The sequence below is a fragment of the Medicago truncatula genome, chromosome 7 (genome assembly GCF_003473485.1).
Source record: "Medicago truncatula cultivar Jemalong A17 chromosome 7, MtrunA17r5.0-ANR, whole genome shotgun sequence".
NCBI classification, from domain to species: domain Eukaryota; kingdom Viridiplantae; phylum Streptophyta; class Magnoliopsida; order Fabales; family Fabaceae; genus Medicago; species Medicago truncatula.
The window spans coordinates 2,095,952-2,114,779 of NC_053048.1; the positions used below are offsets into that span (position 1 = coordinate 2,095,952).

Genomic DNA, 18,828 nt, shown 5'->3' on the forward strand with positions numbered 1-18,828 from the left:
ATCAGGTTCCACGCCAATTTCAGCATAAATGAATCATTGATAAGACGGGAAGGCTTGATATCAAGAACCCCAGAGGACCAAGGTCGACACAAAACCTTCCAAGAAACTGTACAAACCTTTTTCGTGTGTGTATTACCACTCCAAATAAAATTCTTGAGCCAAGAATCCAGCAATCGCAAAAGACGACAAGGCCACATGTAAACATGAAAAGAATAAACTAACATACCTTTCTAGAGGCTGGCTTTTGCTATGTATAGAGAGGACAATCAGACTTGTAAATCATCTTTCAATCTTGGAATATTTGTGACAGTTGTTTTCCATTGATTTAAATTGATCAAAGCTTTATTTTCTTGTTCTTTAATTCCTTGTTTTTTACAATTCCGCACTTTTACATTCAGCAATCTACTTCCATGTCTTTCTATTCCGTCAATTTAATTTCTTCATCTACCATGACCATGAGTGAGTAGATCTCTAGGTATTGGGATTCTTGGATGAGTCTAATGAGTTAATTTCTATAAAACCAAGCCTAGAACCCTAATCTTATTTAAATCTATTTTCATTGTTTTCAAACTCAGTAACAAGTATTAAACAAAGGACCGAAATGTGAAGTTTAATAGTTGTTATTTCATCATCTCAAATATCAAACGAAGGATCGAAAGATGAAGTTTGATATTGGAACAAATGAAATTAGACAAGACGACACAAAACTTGATGGGAACACCCCAAATGAATAGTCTTATGAAGTATTGAGGCAATAAGTTTCGCTCTTAAAGGATTTCAATAACAATCAACCATGAGAATAGGCGTGATTTTTATTGAAACACACTCATGGATTCTGAAAGGAACCATAAAATATATTAGACAAACTCGTCTTTAGAAACGAATTTAATTTAAGAGGAAAATATAGGTTTGGATTGTGAGTAATTTGTCATTACGATGAACAATAATCCCGAGCCACTTTTAAATTCTGAATTTTATTCCAACGTTTTGTTAAACCTCTAAACTTTGATCTTTTCAGCTAATCATAATTAGAAAGAAAATCGGTAATTACAACAACTCCATGTTGAACGATATCTTACTACTTCAATAGAACCATGCGCTTGCGGATTCACATCAAGTTTTTTTGCGCCGCTGCCGGGGAGTTAGTAATATTGATCAACTTTTTAGTACCGGTTAGCTAAAATTTTTCTTTTTCTTTTTACTTCAACTTTTGATCGTCAAGCTAATGATGTTAAAAGAGCGCTGTGTGGGAGGCAACCCACGAGTTAATGTCATTTCTTTTGTTTTTGTTTTGCAGAATAATAAAAGAAAAGCTGCATAAAGGAGATGTCCCAGAATCAACAAATTCCACATTCAATAGGTGCACCCACATGAGCAACATTAAATCATGTGAATTTTTCCCTTTTTCGCAATTTTATCTTTTTAAGTCATTGATTACAATGCTTAGCCCAAATATGGGAGAGTCAATAAAGTGTCTTGTTTAAGTTTAAGTGTCTAGTTTAAATGCCTGTTTTTGAATTCCCGTTTATTTGAGTTTTTGCTTGTTTTGTAAGTGAATGGTGAAGTGTAAGCAACGTGTCTGTTTTGTGTTTTGTAATGTGATATATAAAAAAAAAAAATATATATAAGTTTCTTCCAAAAGGTTGTTTAAGGATGATTATGTACATGAAAACAAAAAATTTGTGTTTTGAGTGCTCTTGCTATACCCGTATCAGTTTCAATGTGAAATTCTCTCTTTGAAAAAAGCAAAAAAATGCAGTCTTTGAGTGAGTGTGTAGGTAGATATTTTAAGGAGCACGTTCTAACTTCAACGATAAATTAACCCTCAAAAGTTTAATTTTAAGAGTAAAAGTAGTATGAGTTTGTGTGGGGAACAAAAAGTTCAAAAATAAAGTGACCGTAAAGAAACCGATAATGGTTGGTCACCAAGACATTAATTAAATGATCAAGTGCCTAAAATTAGTTGATTATCAAGAGGGACGGAAGTAAATATACGAGATAAGGATACACTGTCTTATTTCATTTCATTGTCAATATTTTAGAGTACAAAATCATGATTTCAAAGTCCATAAAATTTCAAAAAGAAAAAAGAAAAATACAATTATTCGGTGCATGCACAAAAACCAAATGACAGCTCCTCGAATATTCCAGTATAAAGTATAATCTGCAATTATTTTGCTAGAGCAGAAACTCATTCATCTAACTAGCCTCTGCTGGCAGTGGCCTTTACGACACCTACCAATATAGTTTCTCCCATTTGGACAATCTTTATCTGTTATACAAGTTTCAGTATTTGCTACAAAAGCAGAATCACATACTATTAAGACAAGAAACAATGAAATAAATAGAATCAAAACATAAACAAACTTCAGAGTTTCAGCCATATTTTTCGTTCTTTGCATTTAAAAGATAGGATAAGATTTGATATAAATATAGTGTATAAAATTTATGCTCTAATAAAAATAATTAAATGTTTGAATATTTTTAAAATTTTAAAACCCTTCATAAAATTATAATAATAAATGTCTCTTCAGTATATAAGTGGGTTGTGTTTGTTCTTTCCACACCTAGAAAGAAGTTCAACTATTAAACTTGATAATCATAAGCATTGAATATTATTTGACTAATTTTTCGGATATTACTTTATCCTTTCGTTATAATAAAGGGAAAAAATATTTTTGAATATCATAATATTAACTACAAATATAATGCACCATTGAGATTGAGACCATATTTATGCACAAGTAGAATGCACTTAGGATCAATTTTATTTTTTTTATTTAATCATTGGATCTTAAATAATAAAGTTCATAACTTTTTTATCCTTTCGTGATAATAAAGGGAAAAAAATAGTTTTTTGAATATCATAAAATTATCTACGGATATAATGAACCACTAGGATAGAGACCGTAACGTCTGTTTTGATTAATTAATTATTTTGTTGAGTTTAGAATATATTTATATGATTTATGTGATTTAAGTGATTTATGTGATTTAATGAGGTGTTGTGACTTATTTTATTGTTTAATAAAATAAGATTTGAAAATAAAAAAAAAAATATTGAGATGAGGGGTTGTTTTGAGATTTTAGAGAGTTTTGGGGAAGAAAGAGGAAATAAGATAGAATAGATATAAATAGGTGAGAGCTAGGTTTAGAAAAGTTTAACGTACGATCAATTTTGGAGAAAATGGAGAAAAGTCAAGAGAAGAGAGAAGAACCAACAAGAGGCTGCGATTTCAAATTCTTAAGGTAAGGACGAGACTAACATTCAATCTTATTAAGTCTGTAATTCTGATAGTTGTATTTAACAAGTGTAGGATTAGTTTTAGACAATTGGAGAATCAGGTTAAAGTGAGGAATTGATGATTAATTGATGAAAAAGTGTTAGATTGATGTAGAAACTGTTTACAGACCTTAGATAATCCATAGTTTGATATTTGGAATCAATGTTAAGCTTAAAACCATGCCTTTAGGTGGATTTTCGTGAAAACTGCAATTATGCCAGAGCAAACATTCATCGCTCGCCTCCCGAGTGATGATCCTCGCCCTCGCGAGTGGTGATCTTCATTGTTCGCCTCGCGAGTTGCACCTTGCAGCTCGCCATAGCGAGTGTGACCAGTGAGTCGACCATGATTTTGTAAATTGATCCTTTAGTCGAGCTCTAGATGTTTTTTAGTGCCTGAATATGTATAATAATGATTAGGCAAGTTTTTAGATTGAGATTGAACCTGGGAAAGTTTAAAAATGGATTTTTGGATGAAAAATGTCAAATTCCCGAGAGCACCTAGTTTCTTGTTTGCCAAGGCGAATGCCTAATTCTTGAACTCGCCATAGCGAGTAGAGTGGCTCGCCTTGCGAGCTGCCCAGTTTCAGAATACCTTGTTTAGGGTAGGAATGGAGGTTATATATGATATTAATGATGATCTGTGAAGCTTTTTAAGATGATTTGATGTTGTTAATAATGTGATATATTTGTATATGCATTACATGAATTATATATGATGTTTGAGATGTTGTTCATTTGCATTGATATTGTTATATCATGAGCTGTTTTATATACTGCCTATGTTGTTGTTAGTTTATTAACTAAGCTGCATGAGTCGGTCTAAGTTGAAAGATGTTGTTCCAAATTATTGAATTTATATAAGAGGTCGATGTTTCTAAGATGTAAGTTGTTGAGTCCATGCATACTCATTCATTGTTGGGGGCTTGATGCCCTAGAGCTTTAGCTCAATTAAGTTGAGGGCTTGATGCCCTGGAAGTATATTAATACTTAATATGTTGAGGGCTTAATGCCCTAGATTGGTACCACATGCATGATTAAGAGGTCTAAGTTGCATAGTCAAATTGAAGTCACATTGTCGAGTCGAGTTGTTAAGTTTTGTTCTATACATGAGTTGTTAATGAAGTATGATATGATTATATTATTATCTATGATGAGATTATGATGTTGTTATGTTGTTAAATATAATTGATGAATTATATGCTTAATATTATTGTTTTGTGAAATCTCACCCCTTCTGCTTGGAAATGTTGCTCTTCGTATGAGTAATTTGCAGGTGATCGAGAATAAGTAGTTGTTGATTGCTGTCGTGAGTGGCTATCTCTCACTGTGTCTTTAGGTGCTCTGATTAGTAACGGGATGGGAACTTTTGTGGCTATTTTCTATTCCTTACATATTTGATTATGAATTTATATGATTAAGTTGTTAATTGGATTTTTATGAGATGTTTTGATGAGGCCTTCGTGCCAAGACTATTTATGTTGTTGAATTAAATCCGCTGCGAAGTTTTGAATATTTATGTTGATTGATTTATGAAGGATAAATTGTTATTTATTCCATTTATGAATTTTAAGAAGTGTAACATTCCGTTTATGTGGAAAACTCTGATTATTTAAATTAAATTTTTTATGTTGGAAAAACAGGATATTAAAGAGACCATATTTATGCACAAGTAGAATGCACTTAGTATCATTTTTTTTTATTTAATCATTGGATCATAAATAATTATCGTTGGATCATAAATAATATGAGACATTTGCTAAAATAGTGTGTCTGAACTGTACCACAAAAGTTCTTGACTATTACTTTTCTCGCCCTCCTCTGTTGTCGGGCGCCCTGCATAGAAGACACAAATACCCCTGGTCTGGATTATGTAATTCGAAATACATTGTTAACATTTCTTTTTTTTTGGTTACAACATTGTTAGCATTTCCGGAAAACAAAATCTGAACAGTTACATTATGTGATTTTTTGTGTTTTCTTTAATGTCAAATGTCTCTGTTGACTGTTATATAACCTCCGCATAAGCTGAAAAGCAATTGCAGGAGTTATATGAACGGTCAACAATGACCATGACACCACAAACACTCCTAAAAATCTAATTTGGATACAAATCAAAATTCAATTACAACTATTTTTATTAATGTCCTAAATAGTTAGCACATCTACAAAATTACACATGAGTGTATTTGCATTATGGTGAAAATGTTGATTGAAGAAGCTTTGACCGAACAAAACGATGTTCATCTGAAGTCTCTTCATTACTTTGATAATATTTGGTGATATGTACATCCTAAGGTTGATAGCCATTTCATTTTGACCTTGAGCACAAAAAAGTTTTGCTTCTTCAATCTGCCATCCGGAACCAGAGCAATAATCATAGCTAACTCATCAAAATTTGAGGCTTAAATAACGCCTAAATTAAGGTGGTTCGCATAGATTGTGTATGAGATAATTAAATAACATTGGCAATCCACAATGATGTAATTAAATGAAGCATCTAGCATATATATATATACGAATTTGTAGAATAAGATCATGTGATCTAGAAGTCCTAGCTCAACTGGCAAAAATGCCGATATTGTTAGGCCGGATGCCATGACCGGGGTTCGAACTCCGGTACCTCCACTTGTGTGTGTGAGTTTATAATGGCTTTGCCATTTCGTCTATCTACCAAAAAAAAGAATAAGATCATGTGCAAACCTATTTCATGTCACTCAATAAATACTATCCTTTTATGTGTGTTTGGTTTGCAAAACAGCATGTACTGTACATAACAGTACAATATAGAACAGTACAACACAAGGCAGAACAGCACATGATAAATTTTTTATGACATTGAGTAATTTTTTGTTTTATACGATTTTTTTAGGGACAAAATGTTATTTTGATATTTTAGACAACTTGTACGTGGGACAAAAAGTTGTGTTGTGGTTTGGTGAGGGACAAAAATATGAGTTTTTGTCCTGTCCCTTGCCTCCAGTTTATCTTGTACCTGAAACAGTTTTACAAATCAAACACTGAACAACTAGAGTTGTTCTGCACTGTCCTTCATTTTTTAGCAAATCAAATGCACCCTCGTGGAGTCGAATCTTCATCACATTGAAAGAGTCTAGCCTTTTCAATTAGATCAACCGAGTTAATTGTCCACTTTGTGTTTATTGTTTTGTTACTAACTAAACACTAAATAAAAACTAAACGGATAGGATGAATTCTTAATTAAATGTACCAAAAATAATAAGGGTTAAATATATTTTTTATTCCTATAAATATGTCAACTTTTTGTTTTAATCCTTTTAAAATTTTCTTTCAACTTTTACTCTTTATAAAATTTTCAATCACTACTTTTGATCCCTATTAATAAGTTAATTTTTGTATTTTTTTTTTTAATGAAATTGTGCAGAAATGTGTAGAATATTGTAAAAAAATATTTCCAAAAAAAAATTAGAATTTTTTTTTTTAACAAAACACAAATTAAATATAAATTTTTAACTGTACAAAATTCATATTAAATTCATATTTTGTTAAAAAATTCTAATTTTATTTGGGAGAGATTCTCATAATATTATGAATTTTTCTGCAAAATTTTATTCAAAAGTATGAATTGTACATATGAGTTTACTGTAAAGGAGGGACTAAAAGTGAAGATGAAAAAAATTAGGGATCAAAAATTGAAGAAATTTTTTAAAAGGACTAAAACGAAAAGTTGATATATTTACAGGGATAAAAAACATATATGAAATAGGGAGGGAGGTGCAACAGACAACAGGGTCCTAACTCAAATAATTAGATTGGTTGACATAAAAAACATTCATATCCACGTCACCCTGAATTTTCAGCAGTCAAATCAACCAATTAGAAAGAACTAAGAAAGAGACATTTATTTTGTTCTATTTGGAGCTAATAATTATTCTCTACCAATAAATTTGGCTAACCACCTTTAATGAATTTGAGACTTTACTTAAAAATTCAGGCTCAATTCCACTCAAACCAACATATATTTGTATTACATTTATATCAACATGTTATGGTTAATAGAAATGTTATATATAAAGACATTGAGAACTCTCTACTCATATCTAAAACATGCCTTAGAATTAATATAGTCAACCTTATAATTAAATTCAAAAGGTTCAATTCATTTGAATGGCACCCTCTTCAAGTTTTGTTCCTGTTGTTGTTTTTCTTGGTTTAGTTTTAGTACTAAGTTTTTTAGGGAAACATAATTAGTGAACTTATAATAGATGTTTATATTGAATATTTTTTATTTTTCAAATTCTGATTTTCTTAAAAATCATCATTTATTTACCCAAATATTAATTGGTGTCATAAGCATAAACGTCAAATAGTAGTGGTTACTAGAAGTTTGATTGACCCAACAAGGAGAGGGAGGAGATTCGAAGAATCCTAATCGCCATCATCATTCTAATTTAGCGGTACTTTTATTTACTTTTATGTTTAACAATAACAACTCTTTGCAACTCCCCTGTTTTTAATCAAGTTTAGTTTAATTGTCTTGCAAAAGCAACAATTCATGTGGAGAAGATAACTTACTACTTTATTAATTGATATGATTTGACGCGCTTTCCGAAATTATCATTGTCTAAAAATTTGAATGAATAAATATTATTTTTTTTTTAAAAGTAAGCTACAAATTATTTTTCAACTTAACTATTAAAGTGATATTTTTAGATGGTTGGATTGAAAGAAAAAAAAGTTTTATATGTCTGAAATGCAGATCATGGCAATACCTTTAAATTTATGACATAAGAAGACATCTATAAATAATTCTATTTCATGCCTTATTTCATTGCATTGCAATTATCTCATAGTATAAAATCATAATTTTAAGGTCCTTGAAAATAGGAGAAAAAATTATTAGGTGCTTACACAAATACCAAATGAAAGCTCCTCAAATATTCTAGCATACAATATATTGTACAATTCTTTGGTTAGAGCAAGAACTCTTTCATCTCAACCTGCTACTCATACAAAAGCCTTTCCGACATTTACCTTTATAATTCTTCCTGTTTGGACAATCTTTATCTGTTTTACAAGGACGTGAAATAGGGTAATAAATAGAATCACATCCTATTACGACGAGAAATATGGAAATAAATAGAATCAGAACATAAACAAACTTCAGAGTTTCAGCCATATTTTTCACTCTTTGCATCTAATGTAGGATATGATTTGATCTATTTATAGTGTATAAAATTCATGCTCTCATAATCTCATAATCATTAAATAGTTTAAACATTTATAAAATTTTAAAAACTCTTCATAAAATTAAAATAATAGTAAATGTCTCTTAAGTATATCTATGTGTTGTATTGGTCCTTGATCACACTAGGAAAGGAGTTCAAATCATAAAATTGCAAATGTGAAGAAAAAAGTAATGAGAAGTTATAATTTAAATAATATTCAATTCTTATCATAATCAATTTTATAATTTGAAGCAAGAGCCAACACAGCAAATTGATATCTTTAAGAGGTGTTGATGGTTGGATTAGGCAAGTGTGACAAATCGTTCACTAAGTAATACAATGATAAGTAGAGTATCGTATCCACATAAGTTGTCGTTTCATACAAACAATTCGTGTTACTTATTTTAGAACAAAATAATAAATAAAAGAGATAAGGGTTTAGAGATTAGTAATTTTTATATGTTTGCAACACAACAAGTTACCTGTTTTGATTACAAAATGTTAAAGTCGATTAGGATTCTTTGAATCCCCTCTATTTATTTGTTGGATTTACGTAACAGTCAAGTCTTATTCGAGGTAATTCATATAAGGACTATTTAATGAGTTCGTGGGACATGATAACCTAATCAGTTTGTTAAGTTGCACCTGCTGGTCGCACGGTGATACTTATGTGCAAGGTTTATACTATCTTGGTCGATTAAGGTCTATACCTCCGCCTGTTGAGTTGTACGTGTTGATCACACGATCATCTTTACGTGTGCGGTTTATCTCACTCAAGGGTAATTGAAACATAAACAAATGGTAGATTTCCTAGAATTCCAAAGGTATGATGGCCAGTGTTCCTGAAGGTTCTCTCATTTATGGATCTTAGAAGTTCATAACACACACACACACTCTCTCTCTCTCTCTCTCTCTCTCTCTCTCTCTCTCTCTCTCTCTCTCCCTCCCTTAGTAGTTCTAGAAACAGGAAGCCCTATCAGTGTATACCTTACCAAGGAAAGAGAGCGGAGTTATTGGGCTGATTTAAGTCGTGAAGTCATAGTTTCCTTAATTACTAACTACTTACTACTTGATTTCAACAGATGTTCATCAATATTAGGTATGTCACATCCCAAAGTACTTACTATTAGGTAGAGCTGTCAAAATGGGCCGGGCCGTAAGGGCCGGCCCGAAAGCCCGAATAAAATGTAGGGCTTGGGCCGAATAATTGGAGCCCGAAATTGAAGAGGGCTTTTTAGCCCGGCCCGTAAAAGCCCTTGGCCCGTTAGGGCTAGCCCGTCCTGGCTCCGGGCTGCCCGGAAGCCCGCAAAAAGTACAACTGTTTTTTTTTTTTTTTTTGTGGTCTGTGTGTGTGAGAGACTGATACGGGCTCGGGCTGGCCCGTTAGCCCGGCATATTTATGTATGTTCCGTACTTAAAAGAATGGAAAAGGGAAGAAAAAAATACAGGCCAGGGCCGGCCCGTTAGCCCGGGAGCCCGTATAGGGCCGGGCTCGGGCTCATTTTTTGCAGCCCATATTCAAACCGGGCTTTTTAGCCCGGCCCTTAAAAGCCCTTGGCCCGGCCGGGCCGCCCGTTTTGACAGCTCTACTATTAGGGTACGCTCGCTTTTGGTTTGTTTCACTAGTTAATAATTAATTACTTTCTGGTTAGTCATATATAAATATCAATATTAGTCCATGTCACTACATAAGTGCCTAAATCAGGGTTATACTTTAGAGGAGACAAATCTTACACACGACAATAAAACTCAATAGCAAACATAAAATAACTGAATAAAGGCATTAAATTATATGAATATCCAACAAATAGAAATAGAGGTTCATCTTAGAATCATAACCTAAAAATATTTATTTAGTGATGCAGGAGGAGGGTTTTTTAGTAATTTAGTAGTATTTATTATTTCAGCCTAATTTAATTATTTGTTTGTTTTATTTTCAGTTTGTTGTTTTTAAGACCATTATGGTTTGTTATCTCCCTATTTAAGCTTAACAGATGTAGCCCATATAACTTTTATTCAATAATATTTTAGAGAGTTTTCCTCAATTGGTGGATTCTTGAACCTTATTTTCACAAGTTTGTCGTTTGCAAACTTGTTTCTTTTCAATCAAGGTTTAGTGTTTGCTAACATACGCTTCCGTACTACGTCAGTTGGTATCGGAGCAGGTATCTCCTGTTCTTTTACGATGGTAGAATTTCACGATTTAATTGCGGCGGACAAAGCTCTTGCAGATGAGATGGCGGCATTATCCACAACAATGACGGCTCGAACGGAGACGTTGACGACGTTGACAATTGAGATCGACAAAATCAACAACAACAACAACATAAACAATCAGAACAGAGATGTGGACCAATTAGGCTTCCACGTGGTAGAAACAATCAAATTATTGACTCTACTATATTGTCCATTGATTCATTGTTGTTTGATAGGGACAACACGACGAAATCACAGGTGAATGACATAACTGCCCATGACCAGAACAACAAGATTAATAGCTCTACGGATAGTAATCCTTCTATCGACGAAAATGCATGCATTTGTAGAAAACAAAATAATATGCATTGGACTTCAAACATAGGAGTGAATAAAAAACTACGAGCCACTAAAAAAGATAAGTCTCATAATAAGAAAGGATCAGAAGAATATGGTGATGGCCAAACAGCTATACCTTCTCTTTCAATTTCCACTACATAGCGCCTTACCATTGGATTTTTTTGATAATGATCAAGGTTCTCTAAATGAAAATCCTCTCATGACGTTTAACTTTAGCGAGTATCGACCGCCGTCGGAACCACCTGATGTCACACTCGAATGTCGTCACTAAATCGGACTTTGTCGGTTACTACCAGAGGTATCACAACAATTCAATATCTATATGTGTTTTAATAATAATGCAGGGGGCAGAGGATATGTGCTTGTTTCTAAAGCTGTTAGTAATGAAATCCCTTCACTACTATCTTTCATGAAGAGAAAAAAAAAAACCATAACCGAAAAACGATGAGAATAAAAATAATTTTTTAAAAAATGGCTTTGTAATGGATTTGGCAATTAGACCCAGGCCCGATGGGTATCCGCAAAAATTAACCGCAATGGATAGGGTAAATCCCCGCTTTCATATATGGGTATGAGCATGGGTCCAGGTAATTGCCCGCAAACTTAAAAGGGTACGGATACGGGTATGGGCATTATACTACCCATCCCCGCAACCCGCACATATGTATTTATATAATATAATAAATAATTTATATATTAATTAATTAATTTACCTAACTATTTAATCTTAAACCTAAACCTAAAAATTGCTTATTATGGTAACCTAAACCTAGTCTTCTGCTGCATTGAATCTCTTCCGTATGCCTGCATTTCGTTGCTTTTTGTTATCCATCTCTTCTGCTTCTAGGTAACTATTTCTTGAATCTTATACTTCTAAAGGAATGACAATTGGATCCAAGTCCGATGGGTACCGGCAAAATACTACGATGCATATTGTTTTTTATTTGGCTAAATACTACGATTGATATTATTTTATGAGTTGATTTGAAATTTTTTGGATCATAATTTTATTTCAATTGCGGGTTTTTTTTTATTGTCTTTTCATAGTTAAAATGCGGGTAATGGGTGCGGGTATGGGCACTTAGGTGCCCATAGGGTATGGGGAAGGGCACTAAAGTTGTTGCCCACGATGGTACGGGTCCGGGTACGAGTATTTTTTACAAACGCGGGTATGGGGATGGGTACCATAGTACCCTTCCCATTGGGTACCCATTGTCATCCCTTTTGTGTTGATGAAAATAAAATGAATGTGAAATAAAAGTAAATAAGATAGAAGAGTTGCTACAAAAAATATAAAATGACAAAAGAGCAAGTTGTGGAACAAAGATAAATTACTACTACTTATTATATTATTGTCTAACCTATCCTATATTATGATGAAAAATTTGAAATGCCCCTTATATATTTATCCCAAAATAGTGTCATTCTAAGCCAATGATCTTAACTCTAGAAGACAAAATTATTATCTTCCTTTAATAAAATAGTACACTTTGCATCAGTTCTTATTTTGTAATCCTTGAATCACTTTATACTACTATCTCATAATATCTCTTTATCGTATATGGTCAACTTGTACTTAATGAAACAAATTGCATGTTGTTACTAATTGTCAAATTATATTGAGTAAACAAATTACATTCTGTCAACTTTGTTATTAACAACCCTTCTATATAACATCAACTATTCTCTACTCATATCTACAACGAAATCCTTTTCTTGGTTTAGTTTTTAGTACCAAGTGTTAGAGGTGAAGCTAGGCCAAGAACATTTTGTGTTTGGTAAATTCTCTTGTTCACAATGGGAACAACTCTTAGCTTACCACTGCATGTGGTGATTCCCCTCCCTATGAAATTGATTATCCAACTCATTGTCCAACCGGTCGATTCTCTAATGGCTGCAACATTAATTCCCGGCCTATCAACTAAGTTTTCATATTAATATTTTGGTTTAGATGCACTTGTGTTCGTCTAATTTTTAGTTATTCACAAGTTTAGTCTCCAATTTCTAAATCTTGAAATATTATTCCTCAATTTTAAAATTTTCATAAGAAACTTTTAACACTAAGTTTAAAGCTTATTTTTGCTGTATCAAGTTGAATAATGCAGTGAAAAATTACAAATCAGGGTGATAAAATGCATACTTTTTTGAAAGTTTTTGATGACTTGAAAAAATAAAACAAAATTTGGTCCCCCGTACTTATTGCTACGGCACTATATTACTTCTTAAGTCATTATTCAATTTGACGCATCACTAAAATTAAAACTTCTTGGCATAGTGATGATAACCGCAAAAATGTTGGTTATTACTTTTGATTTATACCCATAATTTAATAATGAGCGGGCACGACGCTCTTTCCCCACGAATTTGTACGACCAGCACAAACTACACCCAATTTGCTCTTTTTTTAGGCTTGCATAACTGTCAGCATAAATAAAACAACAAACTAAACGGTAAAACAAAAAGTAAGTATAGTCTAAACATTGTTGCTATAATCATTGTCACCATGGGTGTTACTACAGTCCAAAGAAATGTGTTTTCCAATGGGTAAAAATTAAAGTGTAAAGCAGTAAACCATGGAAGAGTTATTTAAATATATTATGTCATAGAATTGATTTGTCGTAAATGGGGTAGTAGTACACAACATCACTCGAAGATACATGTTTGTGATTTTTCATTAAATAAAAGAAAAAAATCATGTCGTGCAACATGCACGAAAAAGCATGTCGTGCGTTGTATCATTATCCATTTGGATAATTTATGCTCATTATGGTTGGTTTTATGGGTTGGTTGTGTGTTTGTTGCAAAGTTGTACAAAGATGCAGCCCCGGAGGCATAAACAACATCGTTGTAAGATTGCTAGTATAAGTAGTACGAATATATGAACGTGGGTATTTTTGAAACAAAATGAGTTTAACAATGCCTTTAAGTTTTGATGATAACTAGGTATTAAAAGTTCAATTGGATATGCTAATATTTGTTCAAGTGTGCAGGACCATAGAGTAAAATTTATAAGTCTTAAAACAAAGTATTGGTTCTGAAAGAACAATTGAGAGCAAAAGAATTTTCAAGAGAAGCTTAGTTGCAAGTCAGAATTTGAAAAAGTCAGAGTCTGAAGACTATTAAGAAGCTGGCTGTCAGAGTCTGAAGTTCACCCAGAGTCTAAAGATTCATCAGAAGCTGAAGTGAAGAATCTAAAGTTAGTTTTTATGGATATTTGAAGACACAAATGTGCATAAGTAATAGAAGACTAGAGCAACGGATATTCTGAAGAATTAGAAGGCTTTAGATGCTTATACAAAGAGAAAGAACAGTGAATGTCAGTGGTGCAATTGTACAACCACTACCTCCACTACTCCAACATTTCATGCGCATAGTAAAAGTTACAGTTGTGTCTTTATTGGAATGAAACGGTTAATTCCCTATCATGGAATGGTTTTCAAATTATTCTCTCCTACGATATTAACCATATCAAGCAACAAATCAATGTTGATTGATCAAGCTTCTACAACGACTCTTTGATATAATGGCACCTCTACAACATCTCTTTCATATCTCTATATAAAGGAATGAAGACTTGAAGATTAGTTGTGACTTGAAGATTAGTTGTGACTCTACAACATTTTAACTTGTGCCAAAACTCTGCTGAAATTATTGTGCATCAAAACACTTAGCATTTCTTATCAACTTTCATATCTTAAAAATTCTTAAGTCTTAGAGTCTGAACTGTTTTGTACTGTGAACACCACTGATTGTATATCAAGTGTTCAACCAACCTTATTCTTTGTAATTTGTTTGTTTAGGAAGTCTGTTGCTTTTGTGCTTGAGCATAGGAAATCTCTTGCTTGTGTGCTTCAGTATTTTAAGTCTCTTGCTTCTGTGCTTGAGAAATTGTAATCTTATGTGATTATAGTGAAAATCTCCTTGGAAGTGCAAGGGGGGCTGGACTACTTCCGAATTGTGGAAGGAACCAGGATAATTGCTTGTTACTCTTTCTCTTTTCAATCTGTTGCACAAGACTCTGGACTTGGTTTAAAAGAAGAAAAAGTTAACACAATTCAACCCTCCTCCTCTCACCTTCAGATACATCCTTGATGAGGCATGGATATGAAGTTTGTTGGGTCACCGATGATTGTCGGTACAATGAAAAATAAGGAATTTTTTATTCCAAATGTAATAAGGACGAATGCACATGGAAAATTACTAAAGGACATAATTTGGATAGAGACAAGACTTGTAATATAAAAGGACGATGACAATGTTCTGACAAGTGTCTGAAATTTGTCATCTTGTTTAAGCGGCGGTTTCCAACTAGGGTTAGCAGCCACTTAAGATCTCAGAACCCATATTCTACTCATCATTCATTTCATTGGAGAGCATGATAGCTCGCTCTTACTTAGTTGGGGTTTTAGGAACCTTGTGAGTGAGTAATGCAAAAAATCTCATTCTTTTTCATTGTGTTTTCTTCCATTTCTTATCTTATTTATATTTTTGTGTTTGAGCTTACCATGAGCTAAAACACTTTGTGCTTAAGACACAATGAGGTTATGATTATGTTTGCATAAGGTTGATTAATTGCGTGCTCATGCTTCTTTTAAACAAGTTTTATTAACTCTAATATTTAAAGTAAAACTTGATCACTTTTATCTTTATTGTCAAATTCCTTAAGCTTGACAGAGGAGGGGAACGGAACTACTTGTTTAATATGAGAAATGTTTTAATGTTAAGAAGATATAAAGACCTTGGAAATGGTAGAGATCTAACCTTAATAATGTTAATGTTCAATGTTAACTTGGCTTATATACAAGTCTATGACTATGATAAGTTGCTCGAAGTACAAGCAAAGTAACAAACCCTAACAACCATAAGCTAAATTCTAGGAAACTTGTAATCAAATAACAAACTAAAAACTAATGTGATTAACCTACTAAATATGATTACATCACTAACAAACTTGAATTGACCATTAAAACTAACAGGCCAAGAGCGTTTTTTGTATTTGGGGATTTTCTTGTCCACCAACTGCTCGATAATCTTATTCCATTTGCTTCAAAATGAGCAGAAAACAAATTTAATATAATAAAAGGAAAACAAACATATATAGTTTGGTTATGCTTAATGATAATGCAACCTTTTTCTTCAAGGCATATTGACTACGGAGTATGTAAAATTTCGCATTTGTGAGTACAAAAAAATCACTTGCTGGTAAATCAATTTTCTTGTAATTCTTACGTGGAAAAATATCTAAATCAGGTAAATCAATTTTTTACATATATGTTTACTAAAAATATTATATTGATCAACAATTTAAAACTTAATTTTTATTGATTTAAAAAAAATCAGAAGCTATTGTGTGTTTATTTTCCATAATGAAAATCATTTCTTTTAAAAGACAACTATAAAGAATTATTTTGTTTCTTGTTTGGAGCGTAGGTTTCAGACCCAAGTAGTAGTATGAGGTCTCTTAGCTATTGTTCTTAAAAAATGACCAGGTTTTGCCCATTATATTGCGGCAATTCTCCAAAGAAATTTTGACTTTTCGTTCTGACGAACGAATAGTCATTGAATCCTCCTCTTTCCAGACAACACATACAAAGAAATCCGCCAACCTAAAACATAATTAGTAAACTTTTTTTTAGGAAAACATAATTAGTGACCTTATGATAGATGTTTATTTTGAATATTTTTTATTTTTAAAATTCTGATTTTCTTAAAAATCATCTATATTTACCCAAATATTAATTGGTGTCATAAGAAATTTTGCCCATTGCGGTCTCTTAGCTATTGCGGTTTCAGACTCAAGTAGTAGTATGAGGTCTCTTAGCTATTGTTCTTGAAAAATGACCAGGTTTTGCCCATTGCGGCATTGCTCCAAAGAAATTTTGACTTTTCGTTCTAACGAACGAATAGTCATTGATCGAGTCCGCCTCTTTCTCGACAACACATACAAAGAAATCCGCCAACATAAAACATAATTAGTGAACTTTTTTTTAGGGAAACATAATTAGTGAACTTATGATAGATGTTTATATTGAATATTTTTTTTTTCAAATTCTGATTTTCTTAAAAATCATCTTTATTTACCTAAATATTAATTGGTGTCATAAGCATAAACGTCAAATAGTAGTTGTTACTAGAAGTTTGATTGACCCAACAAGGAGAGGGAGGAGATTCGAAGAATCCTAATCGCCATCATCATTCTAATTTAGCATTACTTTTTTTACTTTTATGTTTAACAACAAACAACTCTTTGCAAATCCCCCCATTAACTGTTTTTAATCAAGTTTAGTTTAATTTTGCAAAAGCAACAATTCGTGTGGAGAAGATAACTTACTACTTTATTAATTGATATGATTTGATGCGTTTTCCGAAATTATCATCGTCTAAAAATTTGAATGAATAAATATCTATTTTTTTTAAAAGTAAGCTAGAAATTATTTTTCAATTTAACTATTAAAGTGATTTTTTAGATGGTTGGATTGAGAGAAAAAAAAAGTTTTATATGTTTGGAATGCACATCATGGCAATACCTTCTAATTTATGACATAAGAAGACATCTATAAATAATTTTATTTCATGACTTATTTCATTGCATTGCAATTATCTCATAGTATAAAATCATAACTTTAAGGTCCTTGAAAAATAGGAGAAAAAATTATTAGGTGCATACACAAATACCAAATGAAAGCTCCTCAAATATTCTAGCATACAATATACCGTACAATGCTTTGGTTAGAGCAAGAACTCTTTCATCTCACCCTGCTACTTATACAAAAGCCTTTCCGACATTTAGCTTTATAATGTTTCATGTTTGGACAATCTTTATCAGTTATACAAGGACGAGAAACAGGGAAATAAATAGAATCACATACTATTACAACATGAAATATGGAAATAAATAGAATCAGAACATAAACAAACTTCAAAGTTTCAGACATCTTTTTCACTCTTTGCATCTAAAGTATGATATGATTTGATCAATTTATAGTGTATAAAGTTCATGCTCACATAATCATAAAATAGTTTAAGCATTTATAAAATTTTAAAAACTCTTCATAAAATTATAATAATACTAAATGCCTCTTAAGTATTTCTATGTGTTGCATTGGTCCTTGTTCACACTAGGAAAGGAGTTCAAATCATAAAATTGATAATCATAAGAATTACATTATCAATTTTATTAAATTGCAAATGTGAAGAAAAAAGTAATGAAAAGTTAAAGTTAAATAATATTCAATTCTTATCATAATCAATTTTATGAATTGAATTCCTTTCTAAGTGCGCAAGAGCCAACACAACAAATTGATATCTTTAAAAGACATTGATGGTTGGATTAGGCAAGTGTGACAAATCGTTTACTAAGTAATACAATGATAACTAGGGTATTGTATCCATATAAATGGTCGTTTCATATAAACAATTTGCGTTACTTATTTAAGAACAAAATAATAAATAAAAAAGATAAGGGTTCATAGATTAGTAATTTTTATATGTTTGCAACACAACAAATTACTTGATTTTATTGCAAAATGTTACCTGATAACCTAATCAGTTTCTCAAGTTGCACCTGCTGGTCGCACGGTGATCCTTACGTGCAAGGTTTATACTATCTTGGTCGATTAAGGTCTATACCTCCGCCTGTTGAGTTGTACTTATTGATCACACGATCATCTTTACGTATACAGTTTATCTCACTCAAAGGTAATTGAAACATAAACTTATGGTAGATTTCCAAGAATTGCAAAGGTATGATGGCCAGTGTTCCTGAAGGTTCTCTCATTTATG

The 18,828-nt window shown here is 32.2% G+C and overlaps 1 protein-coding gene across 1 annotated transcript in view; it reads right to left on the bottom strand.

Annotated features, from left to right (window-relative positions):
• Positions 1 to 2,195: 2,195 nt before the first annotated feature.
• LOC112416454 (uncharacterized) overlaps positions 2,196 to 18,828 on the bottom strand; it is a 32,055-nt gene continuing 15,422 nt past the window's right edge. Inside the window, exon 3 of the mRNA XM_024770281.2 lies at positions 2,196 to 2,317. Coding sequence (XP_024626049.2) covers positions 2,196 to 2,317 — 122 coding nt within the window. The remainder of the gene's footprint in view (positions 2,318 to 18,828) is intronic.